The sequence below is a fragment of the Mytilus edulis genome, chromosome 1, assembly GCF_963676685.1.
Source record: "Mytilus edulis chromosome 1, xbMytEdul2.2, whole genome shotgun sequence".
Classification (NCBI taxonomy): domain Eukaryota; kingdom Metazoa; phylum Mollusca; class Bivalvia; order Mytilida; family Mytilidae; genus Mytilus; species Mytilus edulis.
Genome location: NC_092344.1, coordinates 54,582,193 through 54,594,698, shown reverse-complemented (window position 1 = coordinate 54,594,698; position 12,506 = coordinate 54,582,193). Strand labels below are relative to the sequence as shown.

Sequence of the window (12,506 nt, the reverse complement as noted above, 5' to 3'; positions counted from 1 at the left end):
AATTTATTTTTGAAGGAAGAGAAACTACACACAAAATGAGGTCTTCTCACTTAATTGTATAGATAGTCTTTATATGTTATGCTTGAAAGTCTTTATAACAAAAGGTTTTTCTACAGGTATCACATATGCTCAACATTATCAATGATCTATGAAAATCAGAACAAATATACTCTAGCAGTTGGACATGTACACCATATATATATTCAATTCACCAATAATAATGTTGACCTTTTTGATTTAATGCAATTGAAATTTGATATTTGGCACTAAAACCTGATGCAACATTGTACATCTCAACCTTATAAGAGCCACTGTATTAATTGAACTTGGATCATTGTTACAAGATGACCAGTCATCATTTACTTTTAGTTAACAAAATTAATTTCATGTGCATATCCTTACAACACCTTTTGAATTCATACAAAAGAACAGATTTGATGACTCACATCATTTCAAAGAGTTCAGGATGTCTTCTAAGGCAAATGAGTGATGACAACATGCTTATTTTTATTAAATCTATACTATTAAATGAGAAGACCTCATTTTGTGTGTCGCTTCTCTTCCTTCCACGATAAATTATTCATCATGCCTCTGTGTTCTATATGTAACATGCATAGTCGCATTTGTCATCCATTCTTATGATTATTCAGATTATGTTATTTTTGGAAAAAAACGAAAAAAAAGGAGTCCAAATATTGATTCCGTCATCAGACTGACTTTTAGTCAAGATAAACTTCCTGTTTGAAACATGCACAAGTACAACCAATCGTATGATAGATAACAAAAATGAAAAAATAAATAAGCCAATCAGAGCGTTCTCCATATCATGGTGTTTAGATCGCCAGAACCACAACTATTATACCTCCTTAGAGAGGACAATTATTTTCGCGTGTAAACTGCCATTATAATACTTTAATATATAGAGACTCTCTGTATTCTGTCTGTAGTTTTCTTTGAAATATATTACTATTTAAGGGGCCATACCAGTTGAATATATATTAGAATAAGTAAAACATGTGGAAACAAGAATGTGTCCATAGTACACGGATGCCACATCTGCACTATATTTACTAAGTTTCGAGTTGATTGGACTTCAACTTCATCAAAACCCTCCTCGACCAAAAACTTTAACCTAAAGCGGGATAGACGGACGGACGAACGGTCGAACGGATGCAAAGACTGACGGACGAACGGTCGAACGGATGCAAAGACTAGAAAACATATTGCCCATAAATGAGTCATAAAAATTTATTGTTGGAAGTGAAAGTAGTGATTTGGCAAAAATGAAAGTAGGGTAGAGATTAGAGAGACGTCGGGTCGTGTGTTTTTAAGCCCGGGATTTGGGGATTGTTCCTTACGGGATCTCGAAATATATTTTTCGATTTCGGGATATGAATTTCTTTTAATGTTGCATCTCAGGATCTCATGTTTGTAAGCCCAGGATTTCGGGATCAGGACCCCTCCAACCACCCTCAAATTGGCCTTAGTCGGTCTTAGTCATTTATACAAGAATCATATCCTACCATTGGCATGTTAATAAGGCTCTCAAAAGAAAAAGCACTTATGGATTGTCCTAGAAGCATATTTTATTAGACTAATAATGGTCTATATATAAGCAGTTACATTTATTTCATGTTTGAAGCTGTGCAAATTTTTAATTCAATTTGGATTTTACCAAAAGATGCATTGTAGCAAAGGAGAAGAATAATTATGGTCTGAGGCACGAAACACGAAAATAATTGAATTTAACAGAAAGGAAACAAATATCGGACTTTGGAAAAAGGGAGAGGGCTTTTGATACCTTTTATGAAATTCTCCATACATAATATCTTTTACAAAAAATTACCCTACAGCAGTTCACAAGCTGTATATGCCCGCGATTTCGCAGGTGTGTTCTAGTAAAGTATTAATACAGAGGGAACTTGAACATAGTATTTGCTTACTTAATTAATTACCGTCTCCAGGAAGTTCCTTTTATCCAATCATGATTGGAAATCATAATTTCTGCAGCCCTAATCTTTTACTAATTGGTATGGTTGGTATCTAGGATGCTAGCCAATCATTGTTCATGATTTATTTAAATTATCCAATCAGATTGTTATTTATAGTCTTTGTTTTATCTCAAGCGCGCTTGATCACTTTTGAATGCTGCTTTTCTTATTCCAGTTACAATTTAATTTCATTCCCACCCACCACATCCCTCGCAATACTTGAATGTATGTTGATTTTGTTTTTCATGACTATTTGTTATCATTGTATGTGTCACCTATTGTAGATTTTGTTTTGTTTATTTGATGATATTGTATTTTAGTGAAATCTTTTAATTTTTAATTTCATGTGTATCAGTAGTTTAGTTTCCATTTTCATGTTGATAACCACAGTTGTTTGGCTTTCAGCTTCTTGTGTGGAGTACCACAGACTTATTAGTGAATTGATATTTGCGAAACAATTGACTTTTTATGATTCTTTCATTGTTCATTGTCATGTTTTTATATAATGAAACAAATTAATAAAACTGTGGTTAGTTTGCCCAAACCAGTATTTTGTCTCATTTCAACTAATATGTGTTATAATTATCTGGTCCAGTCTGTGCATAACGGTTAAAGTATGAGATTATGTACGGCTTCAGTAAACACGAGCTCTTCAGGGTCTGGTCTTACATCCAATTGTGTTATGGGCATGGACCAGAATATAGCCTTTGTCTGCTGGATGCATATCACATACACACATACTTTATATGTTATTCTCTCAGATATCCATGAGGAGGTGGGTGGGGCCAGAACAAGTGTATCTGGATTAATATGCTGAATTAGGATGTTTTATTATAGCTGATCATGCTACCGTATTGTATGCCACTTTTTAGTTGTTAGCAAGCTGGAAAATGCTTAATTTTATACTTCACTGATCATATTGTTTGAACCAGAATTGTATGTTCTTCCTTCTGGGATAATTACATTTTAATGCAATGTTTAATCTAATGGATATGTTAATTTTAAGTTGTATAATTATCTTTTATAGTACTAAGTGTTTGTTCTAGATACTGCCTGAGTAAAGTGACACCCTGATATTATTTTACAGTAAATTACAGTGCCATGTAATCAAGATAAAAAATACATTGCAGTTGCTTGTGGAGTTCAGGATTCAAATAGTCAGTTTTTCAGAGTAACTTTCATTGAAATAATAATAAAACATCATGTGCAACTTAGATAATAAAAAAAAACCATCCCCCTTTTTTCTTTTAACAAAAAAAAAAAAAAAAAAAAAAACTTCATGTACTGGATAAATGCAGCTTGCAATTTGCAACAAAAGAAAATCATAGGAAGAAAAGGCAAACTTTTCTGGAACCAATTCCATTTCTTTTTAGGTGTGTTTTATTACAAAAGCACATTAAGTGAACTTTTCTCAACTTAAGGCAACAAGGGCAAATGTTCAAGTCAACTTGATTTAAATGTTTGGACATTTTGAAAGAAAATAATGTGCGGTATATCACTTTTTCACAGGTTTGCAATGAAAAGCAACTTTGTCACCCCAGTTGGTTACTCAAGTAAGAAACCATAAACTAACAGGACAAGCACTAGGTTTTGAGTTGCCTTCACTGTGGAGACGATGTCATTGATTACAGGTACAATCCAAAAAACGGATAAAATGACAAGTCCTTGGTTTCATCAAGGAGTTTATGTTTCATGTTCTAGAGTCTATAAAGTTGTGACATAAATTAGGAGTAAAAATAATTGATAAATGAAATATCTAAACAATTCCTGGTTATTTGCACAGTGGGATACTAGGTAGATAAAGCAAACAATAGTCTTGTGATTATATGATAAGCACATGTTAAATTTCCTTACATTTATCAGATGAATGCAAAACTAGAAATATTAAAAAAGTCAATTTTGAAAGTTAAAACAATTTATAAAATGATATCAATTTGAAGCATGACTTCTACAAAAGGTTCAAACAAATTATATTTCTATTGATTTAATGTTTATCTTCATACATATATCTTTCTATCAGCAAATCTGAAAATAGTTTAATGTACCTTGAAAACACTGAAATTTCTCACCTACTTTAAAAATCATGATTGAATTATGAGTTGACAGGTATCATATAAACTTAATGTAGGTCAATGAACCAGGACAATGAGGTTAGTGAGATGAAGCTTGTACATCTTACAATAATTCTATGCATAGCATATAGTTGTCTCATTGCCAATTTAACTGAATAAAGAGCTGCACCAGGATCGCATGATACACCTGTAGCTTTTCCACTGAATTAAGTTCTATAACTCCTCAATGTCATATCAGAAATTTATAAGGAAAATAAAGGAAGCTAAATTTAATAGATGTAAAACCAGTCACTAAAATTTTATCAAAACTGCTCAAACTATTTTTGAGTTATTGTGTGAAAACTGGGAAAGCCTCTTATTTCTGAATAAAATCCCATAACTTGGAAATGTAAAATCTACAATTTTTAAAAATCAAAAGGAAGCTCATGTCCATAAAATATAAATAATTCACCCAAGTTTCAAGAAATTGGTTATAACGTTTTGGAGTTATTGTCCTATATGTTAATGATGGGCAGTCAATGGTATACCATAATATGTCTCTTACACACCCTAATGACGATTGTGGACAAGTTTGGTTAAATTTGTCTCAGTAGTTTCAGAGGAGAAGGTTTTAAAATGTACGAATTTTTTTTTAAATTGACTATAATGGGCAATAACTTCTTGAGGGGTCAACTGACCATTTTGGTCATGTTGACTTATTTGTAGATCTTAATTTGCTGAACATTATTGCTGTTTACAGTTCATCTCTATCTATAATAATATTCAAGATAATAACCAAAAATGGCAAAATTTCCTTAAAATTACCAATTCAGGGGCAGCAACCCACCACCGGGTTGTCCGTTTCATCAGAAAATTTGACCTGAAAAACAATTTTAAGCACTTCAAAAATGCACCTTTCATAAATATTAGATTAATAAAATTCTTTGACAAAGGCAGCCTGATACAATCGAAGAGGTAGAACCCTTAACAATAAGGTCAAGTTTTGACACAATATTCAAGCTTGATTCTATCTTAATTTGGATTGTGATTAAATTTTTGACATAATATAGGTTTCTGACACCAAGTAAATGTGGTAAAAGATCTTATTAAATGGGACATTTTATTTAACTAGTATGGTCTGATGTCCAAAATCTAACAAAATGGTTAGATTCAGTGCTATAACTCAATCCCAGCTTTCCCATGGTGATATGAAACCTTGTAGTACAATTTCAGAGAGATCCATACACTTTAAACTCAAGTTATATTATCTTGAAACTAGAAAAATGTTAAAATTTATCCCTTTTTTTACCCTTCTTCCTGAATATTTCGGGTAATTACCCCAAAACTCAATCCCAGTATTCCCTTTGTGATATGGAAACTTGTAATACAATTTCAGAGAGATCCATAATAACACTTACATACAAGATGTTGTAGGGGAACTACAAAAATGTTTGGGTTTTTTTTGCCCCTATTTGGCCCCTAATTCCAAAATTGTTTGTACCATAACCCCCAAAATCAATCCAAACCTTCTTTTTGTGGTATTGGGCCTTCAGGTAAAATTTCATAGAGATCCATTCTCTTAAACTAAAGTTATTGTCAGGAAACCAAATGTGTCATCCGAGGAGGAAGTCTATATAATAAATTATATGAATGCAATTTTTTTGCAGTCAAATAAAAATAAGGTTAAAACTCAAAAACATTTGAAACATTACTTTTAAAAGGATAGAGACTTATTTTGGCTGCAAGCTGAAAGGAAAGGAAACTTATGCAGCAGAAAACCAAATATAAATGGTCTCATGAAGCAATTATATTGTAAAATATAAATAAACAGCTGCGTTGCGTCAAGAGCGCATGATACACCCTTATTGAGCATATTGAAATTGTGCAAATTAAATGGGATATTTAGAAGATGTTTAATCCAAAGCAAATAAAATGGCTATGAGGAAAACATGCATAAGAATACCCCTTTTAACAGAACAAATTACAAAATTTAACATGTAAACTGTGTAAAACTTCAAAGTCAATGAACAATATTTAACTAGAAAGAGGGGCTTATAATCGCCACAGAAAACAGATCTGTTGATATTAACCCTTTCCTCCATAATGACGCTTTTTGATGCCACCCCCTTTACTCCATAATGACGCCTTTTGACGCCTGTGTAGTACCTCAGTTGAAATGCTTTGACTACAAAATGTCTGCATCAGACTTAAAAAAGTTTGTATCCAATATGAAAAGAATATTTATGAGAATATCTGACTTGAATTTCATTGATGAAATATTCGTTTTCACAATGCATTAATACTTTAAACCTGATGATTTTTTTTTGATTGAAAAAAATCCTTATGCGAATCAAGTATGTGAAGAAAACAAATCCATGGAGGAAAGGGTTAATTTAACAACAGCATACCAAATATCATTGACATACCATTAGTGGTTCATCATAAACTGATCAAATTACAAACTTTCATATGCAAATAATTCAAATTCAATATCTGAGATGCTGGGCAAAATAATCTTAATGGATATGAAAACTGACAATAATAATATAACTGCAAACCAAATACCATTGACTCACCATTAGCAGTTCCCATTAAACTGACCAAATTAAAAACTTTAGCATTTAAATTATGGAAAATTTTCAAAGTGAATAGACCAAGATTGAGATGGCAGGAAACCCCCCCCCCCAAAAAAAAAAAAACCCCAGGAAATGTGATGTACCAATACCAATACATCAGCAAACCAAATATCAATGACTTACCAATAGTGGTTTATCTTAAGCTTCTCTAATAACTTTTAACAAATTGTTTATGCTGATGGAAACCGCACAACTTTGTTGAGTCAAGACAATAAACCTAACACATTAATTTAATATTGAGTTGGTATAACTTTTCTGTACCGTTATATAAAAGGTATCCATTTATTTCCAGTAGTTAGAAATTAGACCAGAACAAAAAGTAAACCAAAACATAACATTCCATGCTCAATGGGTATAATAAATACTTAAAAGTAATGTCAAACAAAAATTGACTGACCGGAGATCTGAAATAGCATAAATAAGTCGCCTCAACACTATCAAGTTCCTGAAAATATATCAAAGTATTCCTTATTACAGATGGTGATTAACATGAACAGTCAGAGATGGACAGACCAATGGAGATAACTGTACACCACCCTCTCTTGGAGTGAGAATATAAATATAGGTGTCTAGGTTTTATTTTTACAAAAACAATCAAAGCGCCAGAAGTTCAGGTTTTTTAATTTTCATGAGTGGGATAATATGGTCTCTTCAAGAGGTTGGTTGAATAATTTTGCATAGTATTTTACTATAGGTCATCTGTTGATAAACAAAGTGACAATGAGAACCATGGTTTATGTGAATAGCATAGGATGAAAAAGTCCTCTAATAATATTATAGTTTAAGCTAGAAAATATTTTTTTGTTGGTTGGGAAACTCTATTATCATATTTAAAATCTGTTATTACATTGTTTAGAAGTTTCGTCTAGGGCCCAATGACTTGGTTTAAGAAAAAAAAAAGGTTTGGAAACTTTGTAACAGAATCTGTTTCTAATAATCTGTAGGAGCTTGAATACAGGGGAAAACTGATGACCTTTCAAATAATTTTCACACAGTATTTAGGTATGATGAGTAATGAGAATTTATTGAACTTCTCAGATGTCTAAGCTATATCCCAACCGTTTTGGACAATGGAAGATGGTTTCCTATTTTCACCTTCTGATCAAGATGAACTACAAAATTGAAGTTATTGAAGCTTTATCATAAGGAGAAAATGAACAAATTATTATTATATTTACCCCTGGAGTCATAAAAAGTTCTATATTTTGGTGTAACAAGGCCTGGTTTTGCTGATTTTTGAGACAGAAGCTCTGCAAAAACTGGTGTGCATACCTCATCACCTCATGCATTCTAATATCATCATTCTGAAAGGCAAACAGAAAAAACAATCATCATATATCTCAATAAACTTTTCACCTCTCCATTTATCTTTTTAATCTGGTTTCATCTACCTCAAACAATCTTTTTAATCATTATATATATTGAAAACTGTTACTGTGGATTCATTATTATTCGTTGGATACCAATTTTTGTGGATTTTGTTGGTAAAGGTGAACCACAAAATTAAATGTTCAAAGAATAACAAATTTTCTACAGGCTTGTATGCAGACTTAGGCAAAACCATGAAATTAAATATCCACTAACATGCAAGTTTTCCTTAATCCACGAAAATTGGTATCCATGAAAATAAATGATTCCATAGTAAATCATACCACATTTTCTTATTTTTATATGTAATATTTAATTGATTGTGCATTCCATTATATTTTTTATAATCTGTTATTTAGATCCTTTAACACTATAAAGACTTCGAAAAAATACTGTTGAGTTCCAACATGAATATAAAATTAAAATATATATTCTTTCATCATATTAACATCATATTAATGTTCAGAACTAAATTGATTTTCCATTTTATTTCTGAGCTATCTCCTGAATTTCAATGGAATCACAGAAACGTTATAAACCAATTTGTTTCTATTGTATAAGGAACAAATATGTCCACATCATATTGTTTTTTACAAAAGTGACTGTCTGCAATAATTTACTGCTTATGCCTTAATTCAAATATATATCAATTTCAATAAACACGAGCACATGATACTCCTTTTGTCTTGTGTGTGAAGTTTGATCCAATAATTATAAATAGTTTCCGAGATACGGTGCAACATGTGAAAAAAAACCACTTTTTTTTACAAAAACTTAATAACTTTAAAATAAATATTCTAATCATCACCAAAAAATATACAGATCTTTAAATTAATATAATCAAGTGTGTAAAGTTTTAAGCAATAATCATTAAAGGTTTTTAAGATACAGTGTGACAAGTGATCCTTCCCCCCTTTTTTTTTTACCAAAAACTCAATAACTAAAAAAAAAATTTAATCATCACCATATACCCTAACCATGCGGTGACCGTCCTATAACGGGGGTACCCAAACCACCATTATTTGGCTCCAATGGCTTTCTATACTTTTAGAAGTCAGCGTTTTGATACTTTTTTGGAAAGTTTAATAATGCCTGTTCCTCCAACCTGAGGCTATCTAATGTCATGTTTCTCATGTATAAATTGCATTTTGAGCTCAAATACGGACTTGATGAATCTCGTTTTTCTGGAGGGGTGGACTTCCCTTCGGTGTCTTACACAGGAAGTTCAGAGGCCTAAAACTATTATATAACTACTGATCGTAATTATTATTGATATAAGCATAGGACACGACTACCTTGGTTTTGAGTCCCATTTGAAGTCAAAAATCAGAAAAATTGTGAAATTCTGTATTTTTGGTCCAAACGACCTTCTTTAGACTGCTGAACCAATATCAGATTCACTCCCACCTAACAACTTTTGGGGTCAATTTGTTAACTGGGGTCCACACTACATGCAAGCTACAGCTGGATAACCTACACCAGTATCCCTGGGTCTTCTTGGTAAAGAAAAAGGACGAAAAATCGTCAAAATTGGCGCTTTTAGCACCTGACGACCAACTTTGGGGCAAATTACCGACCACCCCGCCCCCGTGATCACCTACCTTAGATTTAAAGGAATCATAATGCTTGAGCAGCAGAGTTAAGCTCATTTGCATATTTTTGAAAATAAACGAAAAATTAGACATTTTCTGAAAACAATTCAGCATGGTAAGTGTTTAAAGGCCCTTGGTGGTAGAAACCATTTTTTTTCCCCGTTTTAATTTCAATTTGGAAGTTTTTTCATCTTATTTTTAGTTAGAATGGGTGAGTAAAGCCTCCAGATACATGGATTAGCTCAAAAACACTTTAAAGTTTATTTTTATTTTTTGTTTGTTTGTTAACCCTTACCATGCGGTGACTGTCATATGATGGGCGTACTCAAACCACCGTTATTTGGCTCCAATGGTGTTCCATACTTTAAGAAGTCAGCATTATGATACGTTTTTGGAAAGTTATGCATGTTCCGTCAACCTGAGGCTATCTATTGTCATGTTTCTCATGTATAACTTGCATTTTGAGCGCAAATACGGACTTGGAAAATTGAGGTCAAGTAAAAGGACGAAAAATCATCAAAATTGACGCTTTTTGCACCTGATGACCAACTTTGGGATGCTGGACATTTGTATACCATAATATGTCCTGTCAAGATTTTGACAGGCGTTTAAAAATGATCTTTAATTAAAGACTTTTTTCAGTTAGTCTACTTTATTTGTAGCAAACATGGACAATCTAATTTCAACTCATACTAACAGTCTCATATGGAATTTGTAACAATTCTAACACCACTTGATGGGCACTCATGTTTCTCAACAGTCTCTGTTCATGTGTTTTTGGTTTGTGAACACTCGGGTCAGCTGTTTCCTGAACACATAACCTTGTCAGTCTTTTTAAAATCTACAATATTCGACATCAAAATCTAATATGAAAAATACATCCAAGCATTTATTTAATAAACATGTAAAAAAAGACCTTCAATAACTAGAATATTTATTTCCCACTTTTTCATTGTTCAAAAAATCTTTTTGAGATAGAGCAGGTGCGATTTTTAAAAATTGAATTTATTGTCTACAAGAAATGCACTACGAAATAACTGTGCTATTGGGCCTATTATAGCCTGATAATTTTCATTCAGTTCTGTATAAATTAAACTATAATCTCATGATACTTCCTTTAAGAAATATAACTGCATTAACTTACATCTTTTATCTTCTTGTAATTTCTGACAGAGTGAGGGTCAATGGCTGGACCAAGATCATGATCAATTGGAGACCCTTGATCAGAAGAAATGTTCTATAAAATAAAATTCAAAGCACAATCAATCATAAGCTAAGCCAATCTGACATAATAACAAAATCATCTAATTCATACATGAGGAATATTACAACAAATAAAAACTAGAGGCACTTGAGAGCATGTGTTGCTTTCCTTGGTCTATGTGCATCTGCAATTAAACACCCTTTCAATCTTTGTTGACTAGAATATAATTCATGACAAAAGTCTCTCTTTTTTTTTTTTTTATCTTGTAATACTGATCATTTAAAGTCCAGTCAATCTACCATACATTTGACTCTAACCTTGAAGTAATTACAACAGAAGATTTCAAAATTTTAATCCTTAGCATTATGTATCCCAATTATACACAGAAAAAATTCCCATAAAATCTAACTTGAGGAAACTAAAAAATTATGATTTGAAAATTCCTATGGAGATTTACACTGATATGGGAGATAACTCTGCCAAAAAAGGCCGAAATATAAATTAATATTGATACACAATTATAACTTTACCGCTTCTATTCAATAGAATGTATTGATTCTTGATATTTTAGTCGTCTTTAGATTATAATAAACCAGGTGCTCTGCAGGGCGCAGCTTTATACGACCGCAGAAGTCAGAACCTGAACAGTTGGGGCATTAAGTATCGACACAACATTCAAGCTTGAAACAGCTCTGAATTTGGATTGCGATCAAATTTTTGACATAATATCAGTTTCTGACACAAAACAAATGGCAAGATCTCACAAATCTATTGCACAATATTGTGCATTCAAAGATTTCTTCTTTTAACTTTTCAAAAATTTGGAATTTGAGAAATTTGAAGAAAAAAAATTGAAAAGAACTACCCCCCCCCCCCCTTTTTTTTTTGCAATTAGTCCACAACCTGACATTTTTTTATACATAATATTCAAGTAGTGTAAGGGAGGTAAATCTGAACATACCCAACATTGTATGTTAAATGTTTTAGAATTATCTCCCTTACACTGCTTTAAATTGTATTAATTATTCATGGACCAGAAATACCTAGTTTTCCCCCTTTTTGCCCCTAATTCAGAAACATTTTGAGCTATAACCCCCAAAAGTCAATAGTAACCATCCCTTCATGGTATGGAAACTTGTCGTTTAATTTCAGAGAGATTCACACAGGCTATTGTTTAAAAACATGATTATTTTGGGCCCCCTTTTTGAATTCCTATAAACTATTGGGACCATAACCCCCAAAATCAATCCCAACCTTCCTTTGGTGGTATTGAACCTTCTTGTAACAAATAATAGAGATCCATACACTTAAACACAAGTAATTGTCTGTAAACTAGAAAATGCTTCTTTTTTGGCCCTTTCTTTTGGTCCCTTCTTCCTCCATATTCGGGAAAATTAACCCCAAACTGAATCCCAGCCTTCCCTGTATCATATGGAAACTTGTGGTACAATGCCAGAGAGATCGATACAGTTACACACAGGTTATTGTCTTGAAACTTAGAAAAATGCTTGTTTTTGGCCCTTTTAATTCCAAGACTGTTTTCCCAATAACCCCTTAAAATAAATCCCAACCTTCTACTTATGGTATTAAACATTGTGGTACAATTTCAGAACAATTGAAATACTAATACACAACTCTTTGTCCTGAAACTAGATAAATACTGT

The 12,506-nt window shown here is 32.3% G+C and overlaps 1 protein-coding gene across 27 annotated transcripts in view; it reads right to left on the bottom strand.

Annotated features, from left to right (window-relative positions):
* LOC139514078 (inositol 1,4,5-trisphosphate-gated calcium channel ITPR1-like) overlaps positions 1 to 12,506 on the bottom strand; it is a 269,729-nt gene that overhangs the window by 109,308 nt on the left and 147,915 nt on the right. For 15 of the 27 annotated variants that reach the window (XM_071302866.1, XM_071302912.1, XM_071302962.1 and 12 more), the window contains 4 exons: positions 10,783 to 10,875; positions 10,336 to 10,479; positions 7,857 to 7,982; positions 7,076 to 7,123 (listed from right to left, as the gene is read on the bottom strand). In XM_071302866.1, coding sequence (XP_071158967.1) covers positions 7,076 to 7,123; positions 7,857 to 7,982; positions 10,336 to 10,479; positions 10,783 to 10,875 — 411 coding nt within the window. Of the gene's footprint in view, positions 1 to 3,845; positions 3,867 to 7,075; positions 7,124 to 7,856; positions 7,983 to 10,335; positions 10,480 to 10,782; positions 10,876 to 12,506 lie in introns of all 27 variants that reach the window. The other 12 variants (XM_071303014.1, XM_071303033.1, XM_071302921.1 and 9 more) reach the window with 2 other exon arrangements.